The sequence below is a fragment of the Drosophila eugracilis genome, unplaced genomic scaffold, assembly GCF_018153835.1.
Source record: "Drosophila eugracilis isolate 14026-0451.02 unplaced genomic scaffold, ASM1815383v1 contig_496, whole genome shotgun sequence".
Classification (NCBI taxonomy): Eukaryota; Metazoa; Arthropoda; class Insecta; order Diptera; family Drosophilidae; genus Drosophila; species Drosophila eugracilis.
Genome location: NW_024573367.1, coordinates 221,416 through 245,805, shown reverse-complemented (window position 1 = coordinate 245,805; position 24,390 = coordinate 221,416). Strand labels below are relative to the sequence as shown.

The following is a 24,390-nucleotide window of genomic DNA, read 5'->3' as shown; positions in this document are numbered from 1 at the left end:
TATAATTGTTTGTGTTTTTTTTTTTTTTTGTTGTGACTGTTTTTGTGTTTCGTGTGTGTGTTGATTATCACGTTTCTTTTCTTTTTCTCAAAATACAAAAAACTCAATTTACAAAAAGGGAATTGGGTGTATTACAATTTTCGTTTAGGGATACACACTATAGTTAAAATACGCTTTAAAATAAAATAACAATTTGTTAGGCATCGTAAGCACACACACTGCTGCAGTGTGTATGCCTCGTGTGTATAGGTGTGTGCGTTTTGTTTTTTTTTTATGTTTGTGTGATACAAAGTTTCTTACGAACGCTTTAATTGCAAATACTGATTTATCGATAATACATTTTGGTTGAATTTCGAATTGCAAAAAGTGAGCGTTTCTCTTTATCAAATGCAAATTGGAAAATTACCATTATAAATCGATCAAATATATAGATATTTTTCATCGATAAGTAAGTACCGATAAATGTATATTTGAAAATAAGGCGTGCATATTGACTAAGTACGAGTGTGCTTACACCTAGACTAACACACAAAAGTTTTGCATTTCCGCGGGTTTCCTCACTGCCTTTTTGCAACTAATTAGCATTTCGCCCTTTTCGATCTCTTCTCTGTATGTACAAACTAAAGTTAAGCCAAACTCGGTTGGACTTTGAGCTAAATGGTTTCTCTCGCGCAGGAGCTGGTTTTTCGGGGGTGAGGGGTACAAATGTTCTATTACAAAACTACAACTTCAGAAGTATGCATCGTGTTGTTGCGGTGCCTTCAATAGGCGCCAGTTGGTAACTGTTTATCGATCACGGAGCGCGCTTTGTCTATCGATAGATATGCTAGTTTCATTTTATCGAAGCAATTTTTCTTTTTTTTTTTTTTGCTTTTTTAAATCTTGTTGTCTTTTTTTGTGTTTGCATCGATAACGCTCCTGATAGTGTATCTCTCTTTCTATCGATAACTTGATGGAATGTGGGGTGTGTGAGGGACTTGTGGAGTTTTTTGGGGGTTATACTTGTGGGGGAGAATAAAACATTTACAGGCGCGTGACCACAATGTCCTCCTCGAGATCGTCCAGCTCATCGTCGGTCTCCTCGACGCCATCAGGACCAGCCTCGGCGGCGGCCAGAGCGGCAGCTGCTGCGGCAGCGGCGGCCTCCTTCTCCTTCTCCGCGGCCTCCAGCCTCTCCTGCTTCTTAACCTTGCGTTGCTGCAAAGGAAAACGCAAAATTAGGTATGTTTTTGGTGCGTTCAATGCCTTTTACATAAAACCACTTCGTAATTGAATAATTAACGAGTAAGTCTAAAATTTCAAAAATAGTTGCCTGCTTTTAGGCAATGGATAAAACAAAATTTCATTTAATAGTTATAGGCAATAAGAAATTTAAATAAAAGCTCTTTGTACCATCCGCATTAGGTATTCCCGATTGATTTGTCAAAACAACTGGACTCACCTTCTTCCTGTACAGGATCTCGACGATCACGTAGCCAATGCAGCCGAGCGTGAGCACCGCCAGCAGGATGTAGAGCTTCATCTGCGTGCAAAGCGTTGTGGCATAGGCGTAGGCGATCACAAAACCGGCAGACTCCCACAAACGGTAGTTGGAGAAGGCTGCCTCCTTGTTCCTGCGGAACAGCAGACCGTACAGTCCGTTGATCTGCGTTTGCCACACGGCATCGCCCACGCCCCACAGGCCGGACATCGCGTAGAAGATGATTGGATTATCGGGATTTGGACGCCAGAATAGCTCTACGGTAATCAATGTGAAGTGTACGACCGCACCCAAAACAATAATGGGCAGACGGCCGATATACTTCATCACCGATCCGAAGAGAATCGAGCACAGGGCATTCACAACGCCGAAACAGATCATCACGAAACCGATCTTGTTCACACCCAGAGCACAGGCGACATAGGCCTGAGTGAAATCGGCACCAATAAATGCCTGCTCCATGCCAATGAAAACGGTAATTGGGATCAGGAGCTGTAGATTCGGTTTCTTCATTTGACGGAAAGTGGCGGATAGCAGCTGAAGTCCCGACAATTCGGCTGCGGAATTTGATCCCTTGCGTTTCTCGCCATAACGCTTAAGGGGATCCAGGAAGAAGGCAATGATGCAGACGGCGGCCACAATGCACGACAGATAGATCATTGAGATCTCGAAGATCTCATCCTCTGGCGGTCGCTCCAGGTTGCCGTGACCACTGCTACCAGTGGTGCAGAAGTTGGCACCGCAGAACTGCAAATCCTCATCGCTGATCGTTGTGTTCGAGCTGCTGCTGCCACCATGGGCTCCGCTGGACAGGACTGTAAAGGATGTCAGGAAATCACATTTGAATATGTTGCAACTAACCAATATCAAGCAGGAAAACCATTTGTTCTGTTTTCTAGACTAATCAAAATGTTCTAGACTTCCAGGAATCGAAGATTAATTCAAAAATGCCCTGTAATCGATCTCAAATGTTTTATGATCTTTATAGTAGCTGGGAAAATCAAAAGCTAATGCTTTATTAATTTAAGAGCCATAGCAATCTTTTTAGTTTTATGATTTGATAAGATTGCCCGTGACTTTTTGGAATTTTTATGACCATCTTTGAAAGGAATTCTCAAGAGGGAAATGCTGAATTTTTGGTTTTACTGTTCCTAATATCAGTCTTAACTCACCCAAGCTGGAGATGAGATTGCCCCAGAGCTCAGCGGATTGCCAGGCCAGGAAGAAGAAGCCGAAGAACCGCACAATGATAGCGTCGACAGCCTGTTCCGTAATCTTGGCATACACTTGTCCAACCTGCGTCAAATAGGTAGCCTTGGACGCCCACATAGGAGCGGCACCCATACCGACAAGGATACCGGCTGGCACCAGGGTGTAGAATCGCGGGAATAACTGGAAGGCGATGTAGGGGGCATAGCAGAGCATACTGCAGACGAGGGTCCATTTGACCGTCAGCTTGCGGATGATCAGTGTGGGCAGGAAGATGCAGGATACCACCAAGGCGGCATAGATCGCACTGAGCGATACTGTGCCCAGTCCATCCTTAGCATTGATCGAGGATTGCAGATTGGCCGTGCCCTAAAATTGGTAAGTTCGGTTAGTTAATTTCATAATTTCAACATTTAAAAACTACTTTTTTTTTTTAACTCTTTTGGTTAACAATTTCGGAATAGTTTTTTGTTGTTGTCTCTCACCTGAAACGCTGTAAATTGCACCATAAAGGCGATCGAGATGATCGAGATATTCTTTAAGATGCGCCATTTCTCGGCCGGATTCAGCACAACTTTCTCTCGCAGCGAGGCGGTGTCGGGCTCGAAACCAGCTTTTGGCTAAAAATAAACGAAAAACAAGCAAAGAAAAAGATATCGTAAGCAAAGTGGCAACAGATCGGCATTCGTTTTCGGTTGCCGCAGATCTCGAATCTTGGATATCAGAGATCTTTGGGATCTCGAGGAGTGCATCTCAAAGGGGGGTCGGTGGATGAATGGATGATCATGATCCTACTTTCTTTCTCCTCGCATCTCCACCTTTTCGGAGCAGCGGTAACTTTCTTATTATTATGCCTCTTTTAGATAATAAACAAATTTATTTAAATTGTTGACGATCAAAGCTCATTTCCTTTGAGTTGTAAAACGAAGTACACAGCAAGAAATGAATGAGTTGTATTTTATATACATTTTATATGATGTATACAAAAAACCATATGGCTCGATAGTTTTACTATGAATTTAATAATGTTTTATTTGTAGAGCATTCCCAGTTCGTCTTGCCCCTTGGCCGCTTTCATTTTCTGGTCTTGTTTTGCTGCCCCGACACACACTACACATTAATTAATTATTTATGTGTTGGCGCATTTTACGCTTTTAGTTTCTAAAAAAAAAAAATAAGCTAAATAAAAAAAGCGAGGGGGACACATTTGGACTGATCCGAAATCAATTTAAAAAGCCCGCACGCGTTTTGCTCGCGTTTCGCGCGCGTTTTTCGCATTGCGCATGCGTGGCGCGCGGCCTTTTATTTTCGCCTCTAAAATGGCCATCAAAATGTGCCCGTGGTGGCGATGGCACCCGTGCCCACTGGATACCGATCCCGAGAACGGACCCGAGAGCAAGACCCGTGCCCAAAGCCACACCGAAAATGGCGATTTCGCATGCACTGCACAGGGCAAGAAGGTTACATCGCCAGTCAGGGGCGTCGCGCCTTTGAAAGGGGGTTTTGCCTGTCGGCTGTCGGTTTAACCCACACGCGTTGTTATGCAAGTCGCCCAATCGATTACAATTTTATTTTAGGTTTTTTTTCCCCCATTTTCGTTTACTCGACTTTTTGTTTTTTCCTTTGCTGCCAACAATATGGACTTAATTACAGCACATAATAGTTGCCGCTGTTCACACGATTTTGAAGTTAATGGAAATCGGCAGATCGGGCAGTTGCACGGGGGGGGATGGGTAGAAAACCCCGTTTTGTTTGTATGCAAATTGCAGACAGATTTCAGATACAAAAATCCCCTCGCTACTTATCAGCATAATAAAATTGCATTTAAATTTTTATTAAAAAACAAAAACCGAAAAGAAGCAGAAAAAAATGGCAAACCATTAAAAACGTCAGCAAACACTCACACAGAAAAAAATAAGAAATAATATCTGGAACTCTTAAATTTCGCATTTAATTGGCGAGTAAAAACACAAAAATGCTAAATTAAAAGTTAGGTTTAAAAAAAGGCCAATAAAGCGAAAGGAAACTCTTTCAAAAACAGAAATCAGGCAAATAAACTGAATATTGCGCATACGCCCTGTGTATATAACATAGAAAAAAACAAAGTAATTAACCGTGCATCATAATCTGAATTTTCCTTAGAATTGTAATTAATATTTTCCAGTGAATTGTTTCTACTATAGATAGACGATAGAGTTTAAGGGATTCCCTGCTATCGATTGCAGTTGCTGCACCGCAAAAGCAAAATGTGCAAATAATAGTGGGCCAACATATGGCAAGTGGTTGGAATAAAAAAAAAGGTTAAAAAATCATGACAATGCACAAAGCCAACTGGAAACCCACTCCTAACTGTCTATGTTTGTTTTTCCTCTTTTTTTCTCGTAGTGTCCCAGCTTGTTTGCTTGCTTGTGGCATGCTTTTCCAGCTAACAGCTGATATTTAATTTTTGTTCACCCATTTTCCCCCTCTAGTTTTTATACCTAGGCGTAGTAAAGAAACGGCAAGCAGAGCTTTGGAACAAGTGCGCGTAATAATAATACCAGTGCCAGTGCACACGGGCCATAATGATATGCGAGAGTGTTGGCGGCGACGCCGCTAGTTGAGACTGAGACTGAGACGGCGGCTGAAACTCAGACCGAGACAAACAAAAACCGCCGCAAACCAGTTAAAAGCGGCCAGGTGAGCGGTCCGTCTCTTCGAGTGTGGCCGCAGGTGTCTCTTGATTGTCTATACATTTTTTAGAGTGTCTCTGCGTGTATGCACCAGCAAAAAAGTCGACCTATTTCTAGGATTTTTTTAAAAGTACTTGAACGATTCTCTTTCTCAGTTTAAGAATTAAGAAAATAATTCAAAAAAATTTTAATTAAAAATCTGTATAAATATTAAATACTCAACTAGTAATGCTATGAAAAATTTCAATAAATATTTTTTTTAAGTAAAGTTAAAGGCAATTACTTTGGCAACATGTTGCCAGCGACCTACTGCCTGTTGCAAGTGTATGTGTGTCTGTGTGTGTCTCTGTCTGTGGCAACATGTTGCGCACGCGCTGCGCCGCACGAGATTTACGTTTTATTTTTAAACGCGGCACGTTTCGTGTTTGCTCAGCACACAATTTACAAACCCCCTTTGCCCCCTGGAAATCCCCTTCACCATTTTACATGCCATTTGGCTTTGGTGTCTTACATACAGCAGCGCCCAGCATAATAGCCTTGCCAAAAAGATATATATAATATAGGAAAAAGGGATATAAATGCATTTCAGCTAAATATATTTGATATTATATATATCTAGTATATTGGCGGCTGGCACTCGAGACTTATATATTGTTATTTTGAGGAAAAGAAAAGAAAAACGGTGATAGAGGTTCACTACCCGGTTGAGACATTTCTATTGGGCCAAGAGACAGGCTACTGCTTATTTTTGGCAAGTGATTCGCGTCTATGCAGTTAGTAATATAAATGCATTATAAATAATTTAAAAGAAATGTATAAATTTAGTCTGCTGACTGTCGTTGTAGGTTGGTTTCTTGTTAGTTGGACGTTCTCTCTGGTTGGTTTCTTGAAAAAGTTTTTATTTTATTTTTGTTGTTTTTTTTCGGCTGCTGCGGTTCTGTGTTGACCAAAGCGAGGAAAACGAGTTTGGTTTCGATGTCTCTCAAGAACCGATTACACAGGGCGGGGCATGGGTATCTCTTGCCAGGGGGGGTGGAGTTGGAGTTGGGTTGGCCATTGTAAATTGGCAATATTTTATTATGAAACCTTGTGTCCGTGTCGGTGTCGGTGCTTTAATTGTGCAATACGTTAGTGGCTGGCTTGTTAGTCTGGCTGGCTGGCTGGTTGTTGTAATTTCTTCTTCTGTTTCTGTTTCTGTTACCTTATTTATTGCCAAATCAGTTGGCCATCAGCTGGCTTGTTGGTCAAGTTTGTGGCTAAGACATATCCATAAATATGTGTATAAGTATGTGGGCAGCGCTTTCTGCTGTCACATTTCTTTCTCTGATTTTCTGCTTCTCGCGTGGGTTTTTGTCTTTGGTTTTTGGGTTTCAGTTTTTGGTTTTTCGGTTTCTTGAGGTGAAATTTATTTCGCCTCATTAAAAGCCAAGGAGTGGCCAAAAACCAAATGCTAATGATCATCATCATTGGAATTATCAGCCGACAGCAGACAGCCGACAGCCAACAGCCGAGTTTTGAGTTTAGTTCGCCCGAGTTTCTCGGTTTATTGGACACTTCCTCCCCGGGCAGGGCCATCTCGTAAACAAAAACCAAACTGTGACGCGTGTCATTATAAAACATGATTTCTTTTGGCGAAGGCAAACACAGTCATTAACTGAACATCAAAACAATACAAAACCCATACAACGATAGTAGCCCAGACACACACACACACACACTCGATAAGTGTAATCCAGCTTATAGGCTATATAGGTATATACATATATATGATATAGCCCAGCCATGCATGAATGAATGCCAAAAACGAGACGACGGTCAACCGTATGGCGAGAATGTGACAACAATTTTCAAGTGCCAGCGATTATGGTCATTCCGATAAGTTCTATGCGAACCCGGGAAATACGCTGGACATTTTTAATGGAAACCTGATCCGGGTGAGCGCTGAGGGTGTGTGTGCCTAAGGTTGGGTCTTTACACGCCATCGTGTTTTGCAGAAAATGCCAGGTTCTTTTTTATAATTAAATCCAGACCTAATTGAAAAAGACTTCCTATAAGCCATAAAGCGGTGAACCAGTTTGGTTAATTAAGTGCAAACTAGTTGATCTCTTTGTAATTCCCCCAATAAACCTAATTATCTGTCCAACTAATGGATTAGTTTACCTCAAAGATCCAAGATATGTAAATGTTCTAATCAGTAACGAGAAAGTAGGGTAACTATTAAAGCTTCGAACAGTACAAAAGCCTTGTGATAAGCCATAAGGAAAAAAGAAAACAAGGAATTAGTTAGTTACCATAATCAAGCAGGTGAACTAAGCAACGAATTGGGGTTCCTGGCTTAAATTTGGTATAGGGTTTCCTGATGTTTTCATATGTTAAGTAATTGAGGAAGAGCAAGCATTTAATTATGCAAAACTCGAAATAATGAGCCTCATTTCGTGATTTCTTTGTTTGTAAGATTTGTGGGCCGGTGATTTCATTATGGGTACATTGACGTGTCCAGCCAGCACTTGTGTTCAAGATGAATGAGGTGGATGGTGAACACCAGGTAGGCACTTCTCCGGCATGGATAACTACTTGGGACTCCAGATCCCTTTTCCCACTCCCACACTCAACAGTACCGAGGAGAAAACACTCACCTTGACGGGCTCATCGTTCTCGAAACCGGCGTTCGTGAAACCAGTCATCTTGCTGGCTCTTTGTGTTCTCCGCTCCCTTTTGGATTTTGGGATTATTTGGGCCTGGTTAATCAATTAACCCAAGGTAAGAAGTTGCCTGTAAAGAGAGATGTAACACCATTAGACCATAAGATTATAAACTCATTTGCTGTGAATGTACGAGTGTACAGAGCAGCATGCGATTTACGTGTGTTTCTATATGTATTCAACAAAGGTAATAACAATAATAATAAAAAATATAATAACTTCAATACAGAAAGATTTTCGTTATTGAAAATTGCCTGGACCGAGCCATAATTGTTGGAAATTTCGTAGACAAATTGATGGCACTAACTGCTTGACTGACTGACTGACTGGCTCGCATATATATATATATATATCTGTATATTATGAAGCCAGGAACAACAATTGCGAATCTGTTTGAGATTCAGAAGCATTCTGGCCAAGTCTTCCCCATTCATTTGGCCCGCGCGTTCCCATCGGTTGGTTACCAATTTTGCCATTGTCTAATTGTTTATAATTGACATCCCCCGCTCCCCGTTTCGGCCGCAGTTCAAGTTCATGTCCAATTAATTGCATATTAGGCGGTATCCAAAACTATTATTCAGGCCCCTCAACTGAAGCGACAAAACACAATGAAACCCCTGACGACACAGCAAAAAAAAAAAAAAAAAAAAAACCAGTAATGATAATAATAAAAAAAAATTGGGTAAACTTTTTTATGGCCAGACATTGGCATAGAAATTCTCAAAGGAAATAAACAGGGAAAAAATTAACGTTAACAACAATGCCGAACATAGAAAAATAAACAAAACTCCAGCATAAAAATGCTAAAAACTTTATGACTTATATTCATGCCGCCGATGATCGCCGGCTTCGGTTTCTTTTTACAATTCTACATAAATTAATATTCATTTATGCTAAGTAAGGGAATAAAATACTTCATAAATAACGAAACGATTCCAAAACGATGAGGATATAGACCAAAAATATCGATGGCCTAGCTCGGGCTTTGCCATTTGCAGTCACGTGTGGATCACTGAACTGTTACTAAACTAAACTTTATTATTTCCTAGAACTTGTGTGCATTTTTTATTAGTGTTATTAAATCGAAATGATAATTGATTCCTCTTTTTTGGGGTTTTCTAACAGAACGTGACTCGTCAGAGATTTTGAAAGATTTTAATTGATTTTTGATGGCCCAGCTGGCTCTTGACTTTTGTAATTAAATTGTTTTTTAGTGTCCTTAATTTGGAATATTTTGTTTGGAATTCCCTTGAAGTTTTAACTGATACTGGTTAGTATTTTTCAGGTGTATTAAGTTATTCCTTTAACTAAGACAGATTACTCCAGTAAAGTTAGGGAAAACGGCCTTTCACGTATTTGTTATCTTTGAAATGGCAAGTTAGCTTTGACTTTATTTTTATGATTTCATTAGTTCAACCACGACTTATTACCACTATATATCAAATGCTGTACAAACTGGCCCATACATTTTAGCCCTCACTGTGGGCTATATATTCTCTGGCTGTTTTCTGGGATGCAATCCGTGACTCGGCATGTGACTTCATAGCCATATTATATAGTCGTATATAGTATACGTATATTGGGGACTTAGTGTTATGGCAGTGACTGTTGAATTTGTTGCGTGAAGAGCACGAGAAAAGTGACTTTGGTCAATACTAGTATGTGATCTAATATTTACATACTACACCATACTATATTCCAGACAATAATCGATTATAGGGTTTAAGTATCTGTTACGACTATGGCTTTATATTTAGAGAGCATGATTTGATTTAATTTTACCCTACTTATCGCAGATAATACGTCGTAGTTGTGCACTTTTTTTTGGTGTTGTATTAGAAACGAAAACGAAGTCACAAAAACCTGGCCATAATTAATACAGCTCGTAAAGAACTTGCTACTGGCGACTACCTACCACTGACGTCATCACAACAAAGTCGGCGACGTCTAATGCTAATTATCTTAAAGCCAAACAGCTGGCAAAAGTCGATTTATATAGCGTATATATATATATATATTCGGACAGGGACAGCACGTGTTTCGCTGGTTTTCAATTAGCCGAAATGCGATATAGTTTCGCCGGATTTCCCCGATCAGATGGCATGCATCGGTATGAAACTGAAAATGCCGCCAGTGATTATATAAAGAATAGATATATATTATATATCTATTATCCGAATTTGGCCCGGCAATTGCCGGTTCTCTCTACATTTGAGCCAAAGATTTTTATGGCTGCTGCGTGTGGGGTTATTTTTATATATTATATACAGATATATATATATATATATATATAAAAGCGACACGCGCCAAACGTCATTAAAAAAAGCATTTCGATTTCAATTATTATTCTAGCGAAATAACGCACTCATCAAAGTCGGGAACTCCATAACACACGACTCGTCGTATTCGTCGTCGGTGTCGTCGTCGACATCGTCGTGGTCGTTGTATTTCCCTTTCAATCATCGCGTTTCGAAATCGGCCATAGACAATCTGCATTATCTTTGCCGCTCGTAGATCGGGACTTAAGTGGCCTACAAATTGGCTGGTGCCAAAAGTTTTTATTCACTCGCTTTTATTTATTATTAACATTTGCTACAGGGCCCTTCACCTAAGTTTATGCGAGTTTTACAGACCTTTTCGAGATACCCTTAAAAATATTAAAATATTTTGGGGTTTTTGTAAATTTCATAAAAAAGGATTTAAAGGGAAAAACTTTTAGAAGCTCACTGATTTTTGATTGATATAATTAACAAATTTAAAAGGACATTCATTAATAATCAATATATATTAAATCATTTCTAAAATATCTGCATTTGTAGCTAGTTTTGAAAGTTTTAAATTGAATTTTATAGCAATAAAATGTAAACTAAAGAAAAGCTCTTAAACTTGGCACAATTTTTGGCAAACCATTGAACTTGGCAAATGAAAAACGAAAAGAAATTGTAAACTTTTCTTTTTAAACGAATCGAATTATTTTTATACAAGATTTAAGACTTTTTCCTGACACGCGGAACTGCTTTTAAGTTTCCGCAATTGAACGAATAAAAAAAATCTATAGTATTATTTGTATGGCAGTGGAAAACCTTAAACTGTATACTTTATAGCACTTGTTCAACGAGTTATAGATACATTTTTTTGTTTTTTGTTTTTTGTTCGTTATAGAGTAACTCAAGTTTGTCTTGTTTTGTTATGTTTTCTGTTTTCTGTTTTTTGTTTTCTATTTTTTGTTTTTCGTATTATTATTACTACATACTACAAATTTTGAACAATTTGTGATTTTTTGTGCATTCGATTTTTGTTATTTGTAATGGCTTTTTGTTTCTCTTTCGCCTCGTTCCGTTCAACTCGGTTTATTGTTTATTAATAATGGCTTTTATATTGCTTTGAGTTTTAGTTTATTAGATTTATTTTTTCTTTTATTATTTCTTAGCAGGATCATCACTTGGACACACTCACAATTTTGGGGCAAAAAAAATGCAGATCCTTTGTGGTAATAGACACGGCAGAACTTGAGTTTTGGTATGAACTGAACCAAAAACCAATATCGAAACCAAAAAAGGGAACTCCACAAATGGCCAAGTGGCTGTCTCAGAGCCTCACAGTACAATGCCAAGAAACTGCGACAACGTGCGAATTTTAAACGAAAAGCACTTTCTAGCTAATTGGAGTGATTAGTGGCAGGCGTCGCTGTCGGCGTCGCCGTCGCCACCAGGTAATCGCAAATGGCGGTCCAAGAGCTGGCCAAGATATATGTGGGCAAGGTTATCGCCTGGCCGGAGCTAACTGTAAATAATCGGACAGAGATAGAGATAGAGCCCCCAAACCAACATTCCGTCCCAGCCGCATTATTATATATATTTTATTTTTATTTGTATTATTTTTGTTAACTCATTTTGGCCAGATTTGCCAATTTCAAAAGGTGAACTAAGATAACCGAAGGAGAAAAGAAGAAGCAACAGTAGCAGCAGAACCAGCAGGTGTGCAGTGGGTGGCAGGTGGGCGTGGCAGTTAAATCCCAGAGATTGTCAATGGGTCGTGTGGCTGACTTCAGGAGCGGTTCATAATGCGTTAAGTAACCTTATAAGGATCAGGAAAGTTTCCTTATTAAGTTAAAGATTTTTCAGTATTTCCTCAAAATGCAAATTTTCCAACGACCTGATAAGGTTTTCCCTCAAAAAATTCCATTTAAAACTAGTATGCAAACTTTAAGTGGAGATACCCTCCTGCTGCCTTTAAATACTTCCCAGATTTAATCTATTTTAATATTGACTAGATCTCGACGGGATCTGGCTGGACAACCGCTCCTGGGCGATAGGAGAAGCTCTTCACCTGTCCAAAAACCCCTTTAGAAGAACCAAAGAACTGAAGAGCTGAGCCGGAGCGATAAGATTAGGCCTTTCCAGTTCCAACAACATATACAATGGCTATTTATTGTCTCTATATGGACGCGACAATAGCCGGACCATAAATTCTAATTAATAAACGCGCACGGGTTGATCGAAGGGCGTTCAGCGGGCAGTGGGTGGTGGGGTTCTTTTTTTCGGAGGTACAACGGTGGCTCATCCTATCGGAGTATTCGGTAGCCGGTCTTGTGGTCAACTTATCGCGGTTATTAGCGCGTGATTATGTGGACTGTGATTTCGATGCCGCGATGCCGGCGATCGTAAATATATATATTCCAACGATTTACCGATAAAGATTGGGAATAAGTTACGCGGAAAACCTGAGCCATAAAATCCCTTTCCTTTGCGTCCATTAGTTCGAATTTCATTTGGTTTATTGGCCACTAATTACGAGGCACTACCGTGTGCAAAGTCAAGTGCCTGTGACTAAGGGTCGGGATATCAATAATTTTGGCCACTCGAGAGTCGAGAATCGGGTGACAGGCGCTAATGAAGAATGACGGATGGAATTGCCACTAGGGATAGAGATCAGTAGAACCCTATAAATGTGCACTGTCAGAAATAAATGACAAAAAAGAAGGCTTTACTAATCCTAAAAGTGAAAAGACTTCTAGTCTTACTTTTATAAGCAAAACAAAGAATTTTTCCTCTGTGCATCTGAGTATCGCATAACGATTAGTTTGCCAAAATGGAATTATAAAGCTAAAGCTAGAGCTAAGGCACTCACTCACTTACAGTCACTGCCAACTGTCGGTGAGCAGCAGCAGCAGTTGTGTCAATAAAAGTATGATGCCCGCGTCGAAGGGTATCGCACTTGACACATGCCTGGGTTTATTCACACACACACACACTCGATCGGTTATAAGTCGGCTAAAAAGCTATAATACTATAGCTCTTTGGCTATAAAGCCACCAAGCGGATCCGGCCCGAAGGGAAGATCAAGAGCCGCGAACGCAACTCGAAGCTCCACAAAATATATTTGCTATTTGGCTGACCCAGTTTTTGATCCAAAAAAAAAAGAAGAAACAAATAATAAAAAAATGCCAAGACTGAGGTAAAAAAACAATACACTTCGATTGGCATTGGTGAGCATTTGAATAAACTTTTGCCTTTGGCAAATAATTTCTGATAAATAAGTACGAAAGACAGGCAGTTCGATGGCTTAAAACCTTTGCTTAAGTCCTTTGAATTTCTCAACCTACAGGCACTTAAAAGACAGTTAGAAAGTGATAAATTTAATAACTTGTAATTGTTATTTTAAAGACCTCAAGTGGAATGATCTAATAAATGTACAATTAAGTTTTTATTAACTTTTTGTTATGCCCAATTAAATTGAGCCTTTAAAATGTTGGCAAAAGTAAAGTACTTGACTGTATCTGGGCGTGTTCCTTCAGGCACTTATCCTTCCCATTTAAATGCACTTTCAGTGACTTGACTAATATAACATCTTATACTAAGTTGACCATTCGAAAACCCTTACATTGTACGGGCATTACAGTACCAGCCTTATCACTCTAATAGATCGTTTAAAATCAATTAATCTTCGATTCGGTGTGTACTTAAGCCCTAAAGCCACGAGAGGCCATCGACATAAGTCAATGGCTGATTGATAGAGAGACAGCTTATCACTGGGAATTCAATAATCGAAGTCTTATAACGCTTACAACAACCATACAGAATCGAAGGCTAAAACCATTTGATAAACGACATAAACAGGAAAAGCTCGACCATTTTAGCGGGAAATATGAACTACGAAAATGACTCAACGAATCTTGAGACCCATTGTTGGCTGGTTACCAACCCAAATGGGTCAAAATGAATAACAACTGATGAAATTTGACCAAATCACCGGCTATTCTTGGCTCCTGCGGTGTGACTTCTATCGATATTGATATTTGATTAATTAAAATTTATTTTTTCATTTTGAATTCCGATAATCAGGTTTATGGCCACAAAATTTCACAAAAAAAGAAAAAGAATCTCCATGACAATTTTTTTGCTGGTCACGTGCATGGGATCTCGAGTGGGCTAAAACACAAAAAAAAAAAAAAAAAAAAACAAGGCAGTGAAAAAACGCTGGGAACCCAACTGGTTTTGCCTTACACTCTCTCAATTGTGTGTGCATACACTTGTTGCCTTCTTGTTTCTCCTTTTGTTTGTGGCCATTTGCCTATTTATAGCCAATATTTTTAGCTGCTGATTTCATTCCATTATTGGAGTGTCTTGGTACTCGAAGAGGAGTGTATGTCGACACACACACACACCTATATGTATATGTATTTTAATTAAAGTAACAATACAAATCGCTTAAGTGACCAGCGACCAACGAGCAGCGACAATTTGTCTAAGGGGATTAGAGATTGCGGCCCACAATTCGTATACGCGATTTCTTTCAGATCTTTCGCAGATAGATATTCACGTACATGGGATTTTTAGAGGGGTGAAATTCCAAATTCCCGATTAGAAAACCAGATAGCCCGTCGAATTCTACGAGATGTTTCTACAGGAAATTAGAGTTGGCTAACCAATGAAATTGATAACTTAACAGTGTTAATTAAAAGTCAAAAAAGAGTATTTTTGACAGGTGCAAATCCAGAGACAGCTGAAATATGGGTAGCAATTCATCGAGGGCTAACAAACAATTATATTTTGGTTATTTTGTATCATTTGTATGGGCTATGAAAATACACAAACTCCAAACTTGGCTAAAAACACCGAAAACTCAAAACTGTTTCGCTTTGTTGGCCCCCTGACTGTGGGCTATTGGCTGTGTGGGCTGTTGGCCGAGTTGATTGAACCGGCCCAAACGCAATTGTACGACAATTACTTAATAACAATATAGCCCAGATTTATCTCCCCTCTCTATGCGATGTAATTAAAATCTTGTGTTTTAATTGTCGTTGAATGTCAACGAGATTTCGATTTTCGAGATTTGATAACAACAAGACCCTAATAACAGTTAGTCTCCCAGGGGCGTAAGGCGGCCTGGAGGTGGGGCGTGGCCAAAGCGATTTGCATTGTATTTTTGCGACAGTAAAAAATTGAAAATGGGAAAAAATAAAGCGGCCACAAATCAGAGAGAGAGATCGGAAAACAAAACACAGAAGGAAAAAACATATAGATTCTCCCAGGTAAAATTAACACGCAACTGTGCACACAATAATCGTATTAATAACAATGATTTCCAGAGTCCCCCGTGCCACACACATCATATATTTCAATATATATATATATAAAAGTTATATATGGGCATTATTTTGTTTTTGATATTATATGAACTAAGGCTCTCGGGTTAGCCAATTTCCGCCCCGACAATTTGAACCTCGTCGAGTGAGTTCGCGTGATTTGTCTGGCCATAAAATATTATATTGGTATAACCAGGCTGTAATCGGCATGCCCGTCATATATCATATATACCCCGTGCCTCTAACGCTCTCTCTTTCTATATATATATATAAATATATATATATTGCATCGGCAGAAATCAGAAATCACGGCTTAATCAAATTTAAATTGATTGATTTGGCGGCGGCCGTAAAGATTATTGCACGCGGCTATAAATCGATTGATTGGTATCGCTATCAGCAAACAGCTCCTTTATAGAGGGTTATACAATAAAAAAAATAATTCCCCATATATATGATGGGGATTAGGTGGCCACCAAAGAGGAAGTGGCTCTGAAGAGGCCCAGGGTCTAGGGAAAATCCGACACTCGGCTAGGGTTCCGCAGGTGTCTCTAGAAAGTGAAAGGTTCTAGAAAGTTATTAAACTTTGCTCATTCTATAGGTTTTCCCCTACATTATTTCCTTATTAATGCTTTCCTATATATATATTCTTATTATTGAGAATTATAAAGGCTAAGTCCTCCAAGCTAAATTTAAAGACCCAACTGAAGAAAATGCAATTGAAAAAGTTCTGCATTGATTAAGAGAAATTGTTTTCCTCTTTTTGCTTGCTCTTTCGGCATCAAGTATACGCAGCGTTGCTCTGCCCGGGCAAACATTGCTCATACGCCGCGTGTGTTTTTTGCACATCTTGGCCAACTGCTTCCCACAGCAGCGAAAAATAAACACAACAACAACAACAGAAACTACAACGACACTATAACAACAACAACAACAACAACAAAAAACCCAACAAATCACCGCGTAATACAGCAAACTGAACTAAAAATGGCCAAGACCGAGACCTTCGTCCGCGATTAGAATGCAATTAGTGGCAGCAAACAAACAGCAAACACAAAAATAATACAACAAAAAATAAATAAGAAACAAACAAAAAAAAAAAAACTCCAGAAAAAAGTGTTCTAACAAAACATTGCATTGAGCTTCATTTTCATTCTGTTCAATTTCAATTCAGTTTCGTTTTTTTAGCTTTTCAGTTTCTGCTTTTTATCTGTCATAATAACTTCCGCTTCAGACTCTTTACGATCGTAAGAATAATTAGACTATATATATAAGTGAGGCCATGCGATATAGAACCGACTTCTTTACTTAACCCACATTGTTGTTTGGCTCATGAAATTTATTTTCGGCAAGAATCTTTTGGCGTGAAAAGGCTATGGGTGAAAAATAATGCCTTGTCACTTGTCTGCCTTTATTTTTATAGCAAAATAAATTCGGAATCATAAAGTCTGTTCACACAGAATATACATTTCAATATTCACTATAAGATGTTGTTATAGTTAACAACAAAAAACCAAAATTTACTTACCTATCAATAACAATCAAGTACAAAACAAAGTTAATAAAGCCTATATCACTTTCTTATATGGCTGTCAGGAGAACAATATATTATCATCTTCTAAGTCAATCTAACAAAATGCTTCATAAATTAAGTAAATTTAAGAATTTAAGCGTGAAAAGATTGTTGAAACAAATAACGCCATGTCACCTATCCGGTCTTTCGAGACAAATAAATCAAAAAAGAAAAAATCACAAATCCGCCTCTGCTCTTTTGGCCATTAGGTGTTTGTACAGCCTGCGGCGGCTTAAACTCAATTGTTTGGCTTTTTCGGTATTTCTACTACGCTTCTGTCCGTATTTTTCTGCGTCGCAAAACATGGGCCTTTCCCAAGCCTTCATCAGCACAAAAAAAAAAAAAAAAAAATAAAAAAAAAAAAAAAAAAATTGGAAAAAAGGGGCATAATGGGACATAATGAACATGTTATATAATCGCAAAGCACATCAAAGTTCAATGTTTGCCATTGAGACGCTTCTAGCACTATCATATCACTCTGTGATATTATGAAATGCGAATACGAATACGAATAGCGAAGTACCGAAATCTTATCTAGCACGAGTCTGGATGCTATATACCCGTATTCGGATTCCGAATCCGATTCGGGCTCATCAGCGGACGTGGCTGGTCATACGGTGGCTCGCTGTTATCGCAGGGAGCTGGTAATTATTTGGCTATAAATAACAATAAAAACCTGATCATAAAACTCACAGCGCACCTTATCACGATAATGATCGTTTGGCCGGGCTGGCTACTGTGTTTTCTTTTTTACAGTATTTTACCCCTATTTCATTGCTGGACGAAAGCACCATCCCCCCGTTGAGAATAAATTATCCTCACAAGATCAGCAGCCGAGCAGTATAGCCTGTAATGGAAAGTTTTGAACTCCGACTTGGAAGTTTTCCCAGCGCCTTGAAACTTCGATTCTAAAGGTTACAATCCCATGTTAATTTCATTCACAAAAGAAACTCGTCAGCGTCAGCGTCAGCGTCAACAAAAGATACCTACAAACATATATGTGATCCATATATATATCTATAGATATTTATATATATATTCATATTGGATGTAAACAAGTTTTAGTTTTATTTTTGTCACCGATCATGGCTACTGGCTTTTTGAGGCTTATGCAATGTTGGCTATGGATTTTATCACTTGCCGCGGCCGCAAGATGTTGGTCGCTTTTAAGAGGTAATCAATAAAGAAAAGTCCTTAAGACAAGATTACATAAAGTTAATAAAGGAAACTTGAATATAGTATGCTCCTCCTCCTTAAATTATAAAACCAAGGTTTTTAGTTATAGAATTTATCTAGCAACCTTCCCATTACAATTTAACTAAGTATATAGAGCAGACCATAAATTGTGTAATAAATAAAAGCGGGGATTAGTGGCCAAAAGGCCGTGTGCGGGTTATAAAAAAAACAGGCGAATATGTGGCGCATTTTATCAGATACTATTCTCCTTATTTAATCATGCTATAACGAATTCCGGGAAAATAAACGATTACGTGCAAACATGGATTTCAGTGAATTCATTCTATAGTCCGAGCACGACTTTGGCCAATTTTTGCTGTTGTCGTTTCTGACCATCGCACATTGTGTTAACCAGTTTGGCTAACTTCTTTATCAGGTGGAGAGGGTAGTAGATGTCTGTCTGTGGGGGCTCTTCCCCGAAAAAATGCAAATCAAGGAAATCGGTTGACTAATTACACATTGATGTCTAGATTCCAAATGATCATGATGATGATGATGATGATGATGATGGGCGCGCCTGTTTGCCGTGTTGCCAACTTTAATGAAGTGATAAAGAAAGAATAACAACAAAAAGGCATCATGAAGACGCTCCAATTTTGCTTTTGGCAGTGATGCTAATTTGTAGTTTACATAAACTTGATTTGCTCAGTATATTAACGAGACGCGTAGAGTCAATATTTGCTAGGCCATTTGGCACTGGTCGTGCCAACGAGGATGCGTCGCAGAGCGACCACGGTGCGGATGAGTAATAAAGTCAAGCTGTCCCGTCTACATCGTCGTCTTCAGGTTGTCATTCAAGACGAAGTTGTTGTGTAAACGATCTTAACACGATATGAATAATAACAAAAACAACAACATATATAGCTGCCATATAGCAGCCGCAGAAGTCAGACAATATCATTATCAGCATTGTGTTTTGTTTCGTTTTGTTTTATATCTGCAACGTCAACAGCCCCCCCAAAAAAGATGTGAATAAATAAATACAATCACCCATATAGGAAAATTAACAAAAACAACAAAATGTTCACCCAACAACAAAGGAAAACTTCTGAACAATATGGCCAACTAAATATATATATATTTATATATAGAAACCTTTGAGCTTGAATTTTTAACTGGCGGAGTTCATAATTTAAGTTGCTGCCATCTTTATCGCTTTCTTGGCTATAGAATTGATTGATTAATGGCCGACTATCTGAGAAACTCGTTCGTCATTAAGAACAATAATTCGGGCATCTATTTTAAATGATGATTAGTTCAGGGTCTTCGATTTATGGCCATGTTTGGCAGTGGGAGAGCTTATTTATGGTCAAGTTCCTGATTGATAATTTGAATGACTGCAATTTATGAATTGTCATTTTAAAGATTTGTTCTAAAGCAAATAATTTATTTTCTCTAAGTTTTTAATTTGCTTTTGTCTCTTGTTAACTGCAAGCCAATCAAGGTTTGCTCGCCTCAAGATAGCGTAATAAAGTAATTTTCTATCTACGACATTATTAAATATTTCAACACAATTGTTAATTAAAATATTTACAGATTGCTTGCCTAAAGTTCTCATCGTTGAATATTCAGTTATGTAATTGTTTAGTTTATAGTTTAATTAAGCAACCAATTTTAATTGCCCGCAAAGTGTTGCAATAATTGCTCTTAGATGTATATATATATCTTTTCGGTTGAATAATAATAAAGCCGATCATTAAATAAGACTTAATAAGTCTGGCAAGAATCGTCGTGTTCTATTGCCCGTACCGTTATGAATGCTATTTTTTTTTTTCAATTATTGTGCCATAAATATTTCATAATTAAAAATAGAGTTTGATTTGTATCTCGGTGTTTGCCTCTGTTTGCCGTTCGCAGTGTGTTTGTTTTTTTTTCTATCTAATATTTTTTTTTTTGCGGAAGTGCATTGATTTTCCACTCAAGTGGGCACTTGACTCGCCGCTGTCGTCATGAATTGATTTTCTCACCTTTATTTACTTAACTTTTTTTCAGCTTCTCCTCTGCGCTGCGCTCTGCGCTCGAAAAATGTTAATTAGATTTGATTTTTTTTATGCCCCGGCGGCGGCCAGCAGCACTTTTAATTAGAAGTTAGTATTAGTATTTCTGTTTGTCAGCTGCAGTTGTTTCTAGGTGATTTGTTATCGCAGCATTTATGCAAATTGCCATTGCAAGTGGGCAATTTGTGTGCGGAAATCCGCTTGCAACGCATCTTCATGCGACTTGGCTATCGAAAAAAGCGAAAAAATAAACTCGAAAAAAGCGGAAAAAACTCGAAAAAGCGCGCTGTGAATCCCAGTGAAAGTTTTCTATGCTGATCCGGGGCGCCAGATGTGAGCTGCCTGCCATATAAGTTATATACGTATAAGATATATATATATATATATGAGTATATATATAAGCAGCCCCGTGAGCCGCCACCACCACCGCCGACGCCGATTGACAAGCTGCGCATGCGCGGCCAGCGCTTAAATAACGCCCCGTGTCTCTGCATCGCGCATGCCAAAATTCAAAATTTAAAATCCTAGCCCCCAATCCCCCAAATCCCAAGAGAAAAAAAAATAACGTATCCATTAGATACAGCGCGTCACATGGCCATAGATGGGCGTGTAGGTGTGGACCACCCACAAAAATGTGCCATCTGTGCCAAATTGAACGACATAACGATGTGCGGGTACGTAAGGGAATTCAACTGAGTGTTTCGTTTTTCAAAAGACGACCTAAATATTTCTTACAAAATCTGTTTATGAACCAGTTTTTCACCTGATCCATCAAAGGATTTACTTGTAATAATAAAATATTCTATTTTCCAATTGATTTGCTTAAGTTTTCAATGTAATAATTGAAAACTGGTCATAGGATCTTAAATAGCGCACTTCCCAAGGTATTTTCAGGTTCATTAACTCACACCGCCCTTTATTTGAAAGTCATTCACTTTCCTAAGTCGAAAGTAACTGAAGTTTTTTCAAATAAGCTAGTGAAAAGTGATTATCGTAAGTTTGGGCCATAAATTAGGTGCAAAACTGTAACAAAGTTAAAGTATTTTTACAGTTTTTAGAGGATTACTTAAGGTTCCACATAAATAACTCTGTAAATAATAATTATTACGAGTTAAAATAATCGGTTATCGATTAGATTATCAGAATGAACTAATTTCTACGCTCAACTTAAGGGGCTAACAACCCCATTTGCCACGCCCACTTGGCTTTCATTAGAATTGGCTAACCACCTCCACTTTTGCTTTGTTCGGTTGTTTCATTTTGTTTCTATTTTGTATTTTTTTTTTCTTTACTTTTTGTTTTGAGTCTCCCACTAAGCCGCAAAAGTTTATGCAATTTGTTTATTTATATTTTGCGGCAGCCAGTTGGTCTTACGTTTTTTTTGTCTTACTTTTTTCGCGCCTGCAAATGAGTTCTCATGATTAAGACTGTTCGCTGTATTTTTGTAATGTGATTAATAGTTGCAAATGCTGTCTAAGTGCTTCGATTATTTTGAAAGAAATCCCAGATTGAGATCGGTTATAAGTTGTTTTTAGTTTCTGAACACATTTTGCGATTATATAAGTTATTAGAGAGCAAGGCTTTAAAAGCTTGGAAACTTAAAACACAAAAATGCAATTCTTATTCTTAAAATACTAAATAATAGCATATTTTACACACATAAATCCCTCCTACAATATTCTCAAGGATATAAATACGTAAAGATCCCTTAAGCAATGTTAGAAAGGCACCTCCACTTACCGTTATTCGTGGATCTTTTGCGTGAGAGCGGCTCCCAGTCCTCACAGAGTACGTGTATATGCGAGTGTTTGGCGTGTGTTTGCTTGTGTTCGGGGTGCGTGTGTGTGCGTGAGCGTGTGTGGAAGGCCCAAAAAACAGGATGCGCCGCTTTGCCGCTTAACGAAAAAAAATGCACTTCCGTCTTTTAATGCGTTCGCCTTTGTATTGGTGAGCGCGTTTTCGGATTCCTGAATTATGATATTATTGTTTTTATTTTAATTTTATTTATATTTTTGGCAATTAAATGTTATGTAATTGGATTTTGTTGCGCTTTTGTTCTGGACTTTGAAGCAGGAAGCTTAAGGGGGGCTGTTTTTTGGGGGGCGAATGGTTTACATTTCCGTTGGGAAAAAAAAATGGATCCGAAAAAAAAAATTTGTCACGAGGATATATGGTTAGTGGTAACCAAAAAAGTCACATTCAGTTTTAATAATATTTCAAATATTATTTATATTTATCAAGTGTTGGATTAGTTTCGAATTGGATTTTTGAAAAATCAAATTGAATTTTTGTCAGAGAGTGGGAAAGCACACGACCAACTTGAAAACGCACTAAAACGGTATTAAAAGCCGAGACTAAAATTAACTTTGCAAGTAATTTACAAGCCGGAGCCGAAGTCGGAAAAAAGCCCGAGCCGAAGTTGCCGAAAGAGCGAGAGAGAGTCGCGAGAGCGGGAGAGCGCCCGAGAGTTCACTTCACTTTTTTGTGTTGTAAATTTTGGTTGTTTTTTTTTGTTAATTTTATTTTGTCTTTTCTTGTCACAGATCGTTATTATAATTGTTGTTGTTGTTGCGGGGGAGAGAGATGCGATATGCCCTTGTTGATGTTGTTGTAGTTGTAGTTGTAGTTGTTGTTGTTGTTGCCGCTCTGGCTGTTTTTGCTGCGATGCCAGATAATGGATAATGGATGAAAATCAGCTAAAATCAGGCAAAATCAGCTGCTCGTTATCGCTCTCGAGTGCTGTGGTGGCCAAACGTTGATCGCTGGCCGTTCGCTTGGGAATGATGTTGGCTTAAAGCCCGGCGCTACGTAATATACGCTCAGATCCTGTTTGCATGCCGTCGACGTCTCAGCCGGCGCCGCTGTTGGCGTCGCTGCCGGCAGCCGAAGAGAGCGATGCAAAAGAGATCACCCATAGAGGCAACGAGCGGGAGTGGAAAGAGGCGAGAAAAGAGCGCAGATCACGAGTTTTTTTTCTCGTTTTTTCTTCTTCTGCTGCATCGCACCTCGCACAGTGGGCCAAAAAGCGGAAAATGCCAGTTGGCCATTTGCCCAAACAAAAGCAACAACAAAATTAAGGGAAAGCAACAAAAAAATTCAATCAAATTGTTTTGGTAAACATTAGCCACTTGGCAATTTGCCTATTACGTTTTAACAAATCAAATATAAATAAAGTGCAAAATAACATGTTCAGCAAATATTACAAGGAACCTATTTAAAGCATCGTAAGAATGTTAAGATCGCGAAAATTTCTCTTTCGAAAACGAATTTCGAATTTTACTGTCTTATTTCAATTTTCCTAAAAACACATCAGTTGTTTGACCAAGAAGATTAATCTAATCAAATTGATTTGGTAAATATTTCCTTGTTGGCAAATTGCCTATTACGTTTTACATTTCAAATATAAATAATATGAAAACTGATTAATTTTAATCAGAAGCAACGGCGATCTGTTTTCTTTCATTTGCATGCAAATTAGTTGTTTGCCTAAGATATTCAACTTAATCAAATTGATTTGGTAAATAGCAGCCACTTGGCAAATTGCCTATTACGTTTTTTTCAAATCAAATATAAATAAAATGCAAAATGCCATTAAATACTTAATGTTAATACATACTTAGTTATTGAAAGTAAATGATGCCTTGTTTGCCAAAAACGTTACCTCGAACTTATTATTGTAAATTACTTTCGTCTTTTCAAATTAAATATAAAAGCTTTTAAGAATGTTCCCATTCACTTATTTGTTTGACAAATATATACATATATATTTATGAATGGGAAAACTTTTCAAGCCAATTTACTTTCGTTATTATCACAAACAAATTGGAGTTATTTAAATTCAGCCCACTGTGCGGAAGTCGACTGCGCAGCATCGCCGTGAAGTTCGGCGCCAGGAAGTTTGATGTTCGATGGCGCTTCGAACCTGTTCGCATT

General features: G+C 38.4%; 1 protein-coding gene across 2 annotated transcripts; it reads right to left on the bottom strand.

The window, feature by feature from the left end:
• Positions 1-81: 81 nt before the first annotated feature.
• LOC108103487 (UNC93-like protein) lies at positions 82-23,230 on the bottom strand. Of its 2 annotated transcripts, none has more exons than XM_017208993.2 (6): positions 22,198-23,230; positions 7,998-8,133; positions 3,175-3,309; positions 2,653-3,058; positions 1,442-2,295; positions 82-1,197 (listed from the first exon to the last, which is right to left on the bottom strand). In XM_017208993.2, the coding sequence occupies exons 2-6, from the start codon at positions 8,043-8,045 to the stop codon at positions 1,024-1,026; spliced, it is 1,617 nt and encodes a 538-aa protein (XP_017064482.1). In that variant the 5' UTR covers positions 8,046-8,133; positions 22,198-23,230; the 3' UTR covers positions 82-1,023. The 2 variants fall into 2 exon arrangements, with proteins under 2 accessions (XP_017064482.1, XP_017064483.1); XM_017208994.2 differs by lacking the exon at positions 22,198-23,230 and adding an exon at positions 11,520-11,695.
• Between the last annotated feature and the right edge of the window lie 1,160 nt (positions 23,231-24,390).